We start from the raw sequence: 7,360 nt of genomic DNA, 5'->3' as shown, positions 1-7,360 counted from the left end.
AAATTCTCAATCACTGTGCCACCAGGGAAGTTCCCATATGCACTTCTTACATGAACAATTTTGGCTAATTGAAATGTCCCCCGTAATGGCCATTGTAATTCTTGGTTGTATTAGTAAGATTTTGCCATTTTCATGGATATCTACAGCATTCAGGGCGACAGTTCTTAGACACACAATAAACAGCTGTACGAAAAGGTGATGTGTTCAGTTCTTTGAAACTTGAGGATCTCATTTCTCTAGCTAAGCCTTGGGTCTCTTGGAGCCAAATTAATACCCAAGAGGGATGTGCTACCAGGTCAGGATTTTGTGGTGTTTTACAGTGTACCTTGTTGCAGGGAAATTTTCTTGAGACTGGCAGGTGATCTAGTGTCAGTCTACCCTATAGTGACAAGTTCTATGATCAACTTGTCCTAACACGGCTACCAACTTAAGAGCTTTTAAGTGCTCAACTCATGCCTACCAATTTTTCAGATTTGGCTTCTGAGACTCCCATTAGCAATAGATCTATTATTACTTCCACAAGAAGATGTCTTTATTGTGGTGGACACCCTAATGGTTTTTTTTCTTCTTCTTTTTTGGCCAGAAAATATTTTCTTGACAACCAGGGACGTAGCCATAAGAGAGGGAAGCACACAGGACTGCAAACTAAAACCCAATAGCCAGCAAGGGCCCTTTGGGCCAGGAACACTGCATTCTGGGGTCCTCACAATCTCCCACCAATAGACACGCAAGGCTGGGCATCCAGGAGAGGGGGCTGTGGCTCTGGTGTCCCACAAAGTGAGAGGATATATGATGCCTCTTAATGAGCGACAGGGCAAGGAGGTGAAATGGAGAGGGGGTCCATCACTGCCCAAGACCACCTCCTCCTCTCAGAGCCAATACCAGGCAGAGGACTGAACCACCTAGTATCTTATAATCGGCCGCTGTCTTCTCATGGTTCACCTGTTTACCACTGTAGATGAGCCGCTGCTGCTGTGGGGGGATTCCCTCTTTCTCCTCCACACGCTCCTTGATTCGCTCCACCTTGTCTGTGGGTTCAATATCAATGTCAATCTCCTTTCCGGTCAGCGTCTTCACTTTAATTAGCATCTGCTTCCCAGTTTGGGGCTGCACACAGATAAATTGCTGCTTTTACCGCTGCGGTCGCCGATGCCGCTCGCCTAATGGTTTTTAATAGTCTGACTTGTGCCTCTTAGATTTTGATATGCCATTGGTCAGAAGAGTCCACATTTCTCGGCTTAACTTATTTCCACAAGTCCCCCAGAGGTTTATACTTTGGACTTACCTTGAGGCTCTGTGAGTCCCCCAGTGGCTGCATCTTGCTTTCTTACATTGACGGGTACCCATTTTTTTCCCTTGTTGTAATCCTCCCTCGTTCAACCAGACTCACTTGTCCTGGCTGCCTGTGCCCAGTTGCTGGGACCTGTCAGGATCTCCTAGAGGTACTTATCATCTTGTAGGTGAGGTCGGCCATACACCCATATGTTGTAGCCCACTGTCTCACCTGGAAAAATCTACAGTCTCTCACACCCCAATTTTCCAGACTTGAAGAGCTCAGCATGCAAAATAAGTGGGGCTTCATCTGAGAGACGCTTACTGGAGATTGCAGCAAGCAGCCTAAGAGAACCAGAAGGGCTCGGTGGGTACCTTCCCCTGCGCTAGGAACCATCCCGGGATCTTCAGCAGCTGTCTTTGGGACACATCTTGTCACCCAAACTATCAAATGACAAAACCAAAACAGTTTAGTAACGAGTTCGATGTCCTTTATTCGAGGGGAAACAGTCCCTGGATTGGTGAGTGCAGGGCCTTCCAATCAGTGGAGCCCTCCTCCTGAGGGATTTTGGGCAGAAACCACTTTTATAGAGCGTTAAAAGGGACACCGTGGAAACAGGGTGTGCTTGGCTAGCCTGCTGTAGGTCCTCTTCCTACAGGAAGGGGAGCTCGCTAAAGCTGAGCTGGAGCCGGAGCGTTGTGAGTGGTGTGTGTTGTTTCCTTGACAGGTGTTTCCGTGAGAGCAGGTTGACTTGGGTTTAGATGTGTGATGTGGGCTGGACCACTGGGGAGGCCTCCCTTCTGTGGGTCGCGGTATGGGAGTTAACTTACTCAGGCACGATGAGTATGGGAATAAGCTCTAAGGGTTACCAGGGTCCTGTGTGTTGGGACCTGTTTGGAAGTTGTAAAAAATTATACTAGTTATCAGTGCAATTCTACATACATCACTGGTGCCCTGACTTGCTCCAAAGTGATTTTTGACTAGTTTCAATTGGATTACTCCAAGAGATGAGATCACGCCTATCTGGGGCCTGTGCTGAGAGTCTCCAAGTGGGTTCTGGAACCATAAGGCCAAACTCTGTTTGCTGGGAGGATGAAGAGCCAAAGAACAAAGAATGGGGGTGGAGGTGGGGGTGCTATAAGTATTTCTGATGCCTCAATTTCAAAAGCCCACATCAGATTGTAGACAGGTTAGTTTGCGGCTCTGGAATTCTGCTTGGAGTTTTGGCAGAGCCTGTTAGCTGGCTGTGACCCGGCCACAAATTGGGAGGAAGTTAATGGGTTTCACATGTTATTGGCAACTCTGGGCCCCCCTACAGTAGTGAAATACCTCAGGAAATGCCTTTGCTGATTCCTGACTGCTTTTATTTTCCCTACAAAGAGACACAACTCCAAGGCCTCTGTGATTTACAAATCAACAAGCAGGAACACCTGTGACTTGCTAATGGTTTGAAACGCTGGGGGGAAAAGGTTCAAAACCTGACAGAGGCATTCTGGTTAATCTAGGGAGAGGCCACCTTGGACCCACAGTGAGCTGAATTTTCTCAGCCTCTTGTCCCTTGTTTGGTTATGAGTACGTACAACCTCCTAGGAGGTGCACAGATTCCGAAATGGAATCCAATTAACCTTTAGCAGGGTTTAAGCTGGGAGGCTGGAAAGCACATTTGTTTCACCTAATTCTGCAGTTGTCATGATGCTAATAGATGGTAGCACATTGAGGACCTCATCGTCATTGTATTTTTATAGGCTGGCAATTAACGCCTCCGTTTGCCTGCAGCCTGGAAGGCTGGAATCTCAAGACAGGGTTCTCCCTCACAGCTTCCATTGCTTCTAAGATGCAGTGTGTATTTGTTCTGCAGGTGCCTGGAAGATCCCCCCAATTCTCCCCTCAGTGGGATCACAGCCAAACAATAATTAAGCTTCGGTAAGAAGAATGTTGGTTTCAAAACAGTTCAATCACTTTTCTATATGAAATGCATTTCTTTGGAAAGTGTAGAGCCTCTATTGTGCCAATAATCTAAAAATATGTATTTCTGGGAGATTGGGGTATTCTGGTTATAAATTGCCATGTAGCAAATTCCCCCAAAATTTAGTGGCTTAAAACAACAATATTCATTTATCATTGTAGTACTGGGCTGCCATAACAAAGTACCACAGGCTAGAGGCTTAAACAACAGAAATTTATTGTCTCCCAGTTCTACAGGCTGGAAGTCCAAGGTCAAGGTGTAGGCAGGGTTTTTTTTTCTGAGGCCTCTCCTTAGCATATATTGATAGATGCTGTCTTCTCCCTGTGTCTTCACATGGTCTTCCCTCTGTGTGTGTGTGTGTCCTCCTCGCCTCTTCTTATAAGGACACCAGCCAGATTGGATTAGGGCCCATCCTAATGACCTCATTTTAACAACATTTCTAGAACAACTGTCTCAGGCCAGGCACAGTGCAGGGGACCAGGGATGTACAGATCGTTCCTTTCTTTGGGAAGCTCAGGGTCCAGGACCCATAAACAGAGTCTCAAGAAGATTAGCCAAGTGCCGTGGAGGACGGGAGGGGAATCGGGGGAAGTTCCAGATCTGCGGGGATCTGGCCTGGCAAAGATGTAGGGAAGAACTTGCTGGCACAGGGCGATGGGGTGGTGGATACACAGGAGGTGGTAGCAGCTGGGGTTCTGGAGTGAGAGGTGCAGGTGTGAGGTGCTGGGACTCAAGGGGGCCGAGGTCAGCGGGGGAGCAGCGAAGGCTGTCCCAGGACTTGGGAGCCAAGGAAGGGCTTTCAGAAGGGGTAGAGGCTGTTAGTTTTGCTTTTATACCTATCGCTCTGGGGGTTGAGTGGAGGGATTTGAAGGGGTGACTTTGGAGCAGCAAAATCTGTCAGGAAATTCTTGGGAGAGTCCAGGTGAGCGTGAATCTCAACTAGGGCAGTGGTCATGGCCACGGGGAGAAGGTGAGTGAGAGAGAGAGAGAGTGTGTGTGTGTGTGTGTGTGTGTGTGTGTGTGTGTGTATGCATGTGTATTGGGGCGTGGGGATCCAGGATCCTACTGTTTTGCTCACTTCTGGTCAAATGTTCCCTCTGTCCCTTTCCCCCGCCCCACTTCCACTACTGCGGTAGTCTTCTCAAGATTCGTTCTTTTTTCTGGTAGGGTCCCTCTGGTCCAGGCTGCCATGCTCTCCCCTGCCCTGAAAACTCCCCTCTGCAGGACCCCTGTCCTAATTCAACAGAGAGGCTGATCCCCTCAACAGAAAGTGTCTCTTCACCCAAGCTTCCCTCTAATGCAATTAGCCATTTGGTGGTATTTAATTTACAATTTTGTGTGTGTGTGTGTGTGTGTGTATGGATAAAAAACTTTTCAAAGAGAAAATTCATTCCAGGTGGTTTATTTATTTATCTGTGAGGGCTCACTGCTTTTAAAAAAATAACCTTTTCACTTTGGAAGACTTTTAGGTCTACAGAAAAGTTGCAAAGCTGGTACAGAGAGTTCCTGTATATCCCTCACCCATTTCAGTTTCCTTTAGCGTTATCATCTGACACGAGTGTGAAACGTTTGTCATCTGACACGAGCGTGAAACGTTTGTCAAAACCAAGAAGTCAATGTTGGTACATGACTGTTATCTGAACTCCAGGCTGTATTTGGATTTCACCTGTTTTGCCACTACTGTCCTTTTTCTGTTCTAGGATCCAATTCATCCAGGATGCCAGAAGCTCTCAGCTGTTTTGTCTCCTTAGTCTCCTCTTGTCTGTTGCCCTTTCTCAGTCTTTCCTTCTTTCTCATGAGCTTGACAGTTTTGAGGAGTACTGGTCAGGTAGTTTCTAGACAGTCCTTCAATTCGGATTTGTCTGACATTTTCTTCTCGTCCCGTCGTGTCAGGGGTGCATGGTATCCTTGTGGCATAATGGATGACGTGACCCTCGTCCCTTCCATCAGGTGGTGTTTGCCAGGTGTCTACAATGTAGAGTTACTCTGTTTCTCTTGCCCTTGTCTAACTTTTTGGAAGTGATGCAATGATTTTTAATGCATGACTTTTAAAAATGCAGCATGTGTTTATTTCCTTTTGTCTGCAGGACATCAGTGCCAAGCTTGGTGATGGGTGCCACTGAAGAAGTTGCACTCCGAAAGTCTTAGGTATGAAGCAGATTGAGGGCATTTACAGCACCTGTTGAGCTCCAGTTCATAGCCAAGCACTGGGTTATGTGTAGCCGTGACTTCCATGGGAGGCAAGCATGGATTATGAGCCTGGTAGTCAGACCTGGCTTCCCCATTAGTTGCTGTGTGATCTAGAACAAGTTACTTAACCTCTCTGGTCTTTCTTCTTCCCTTTAAGGTAGAGTTAGTACAACTCCTGAGGGCATGTGAATTGGGGTATCGCATTTGAATTGGGGTATCACATCTGAATTGGGGGAATCGCCATCTAAATTGGAATATTCCTTGTTCTCTATTCCTTAGATGGCGAAACAAGTCCAGGGCACAGCTGCTTTCCTTAATATTTCTTCCCTGTTGCTGTCTGGACACCTGCATTTTCGTATTTTGAACACAGACACCTCTTATGACAACGTGCGATGCATTTTTGTCTTAAAATATTTTGCCTTCACGCTTCCTCTACATGACATGAAGGATCTCCATGGTTTTGGTTCTTCATCTGATCTGGATGTAAAGGAGGGTCCCAAGAACCAAATGTCTATCTGAATGTGTTAAGATGCCTGGAGCCCTCAAAAGAGGAAATAGAATCTTCTAGGACCAAGGTTTCCGAATCAAGAGTGAAGGTTCTAGAAGAAAGCTCATGTATCTCCAATCTCCCCTGGTTGTGTTCTCCCTGGTCTTGTACACAAGATATGGGACTGTGTTGGGGTTGGGCTGAAACCATAGGGGATTATGAAATGAGAGAGGGGTTTGCTTCATATGGACAAGTCTTGGTCAGAATGTTCCTATGAATGTAAATATTCATGGTGTGGTTTCTGTGATGTCCAGCTGACATCACATCAACAAAATTTTCCCTGGAATATTTGAAGCCAGAGTGCTTTCAATCTTTAAATTACCCCAGGTCCCCAAAAGTCTCCAGCTCTAGAGAAAAGAGTCCCGATGCTTTAACAATCATCGTTTGGCAAGCTTTTCAGGGGGATTAATTGAGACTTATTACATTTCTGTAAAGGGCCTGGTAGCTGTTAAGTGATAAATCAAAGTTCCCTTTGTGGACTTACGATAATTTATGGTTTTAAAATGATTTCTTTAAAAAATAAAAATTTTAAAGTAGTCATTCCACTTCCCTAGCAATTTCAGAGAGTTTATTTTAGGTTTAGGCACAGTTTGTAACTCCGTATAATAGATGAATCAATGAATGATGGTTTAGCAGGGGATCAGGCCAACACAATCACCCCAAAGGTGTTTGAAAGCTGACTTGTGAAAAATCCTTACCATGATTACAGTATTTTTTTAGTCGGGTGGAGAACAAGTCACAAGAAAGTGTGTAAAATGATTTCTGAAGAAGCAATAAAATCCACAGGGAAGGGCGTCGGGGGCTATTGTCCGTCCTGCCAACCAACAAGAATAAACACCAGGGTCTGCCCTGAATCCAAAGTATAGCTTTTGGAAAATAAAGATTTATGATCTGGCTAAAAATGGTGATGAATCGCTTGGCAGTACACACTTTCTGGCCCAACGTGTCAAAAGTAACGAGCCATAGTCTGTTGCAGAGTTCGTCTTGGTGTAAGCATTCCAGATAAAATATGGAATCGAGTGGAACACAATTTGTCTGAGTCTCTGCACAACTGTCTCCCAATTACTGTGCTCCTGTCCCTGTCACCAGTGAAAATAAATGGGCTGGTAATTACGGCCCCAGATACCTTCTTGTCGCCTGCGCTTCCCTGGGCCTTGCATGGCGGTGTGTCTAATGGGGTCACATTATGAGTCATAACTCACATTTTATTATCTCCTACCGATGCCCCCTTGGCCCTCTGCTCCCCCACAGACCTCCATCTCAGTGCAGAGAACTTCCCATGTGTTTCAGGAGCTCCCTGGAGGATGACTCACTTGCCCTTAAATACGTTTGCTCCCTGGAGTACTGTTTCTGCCGTGGGCGTGCGGTGTCCTCCTGGCCGCAT

The 7,360-nt window shown here is 46.1% G+C and overlaps 1 protein-coding gene across 1 annotated transcript; it reads right to left on the bottom strand.

Annotated features, from left to right (window-relative positions):
• Positions 1 to 739: 739 nt before the first annotated feature.
• On the bottom strand, positions 740 to 1,144 carry LOC130852606 (NEDD8-like). Its single transcript, XM_057733734.1, has one exon. The coding sequence runs from the start codon at positions 1,087 to 1,089 to the stop codon at positions 844 to 846; it is 246 nt and encodes an 81-aa protein (XP_057589717.1). The 5' UTR covers positions 1,090 to 1,144; the 3' UTR covers positions 740 to 843.
• Positions 1,145 to 7,360: the final 6,216 nt, after the last annotated feature.

This window comes from Hippopotamus amphibius, chromosome 4, assembly GCF_030028045.1.
Source record: "Hippopotamus amphibius kiboko isolate mHipAmp2 chromosome 4, mHipAmp2.hap2, whole genome shotgun sequence".
Taxonomy (NCBI): Eukaryota; Metazoa; Chordata; class Mammalia; order Artiodactyla; family Hippopotamidae; genus Hippopotamus; species Hippopotamus amphibius.
This window is presented reverse-complemented; position numbering and strand designations above follow the sequence as displayed.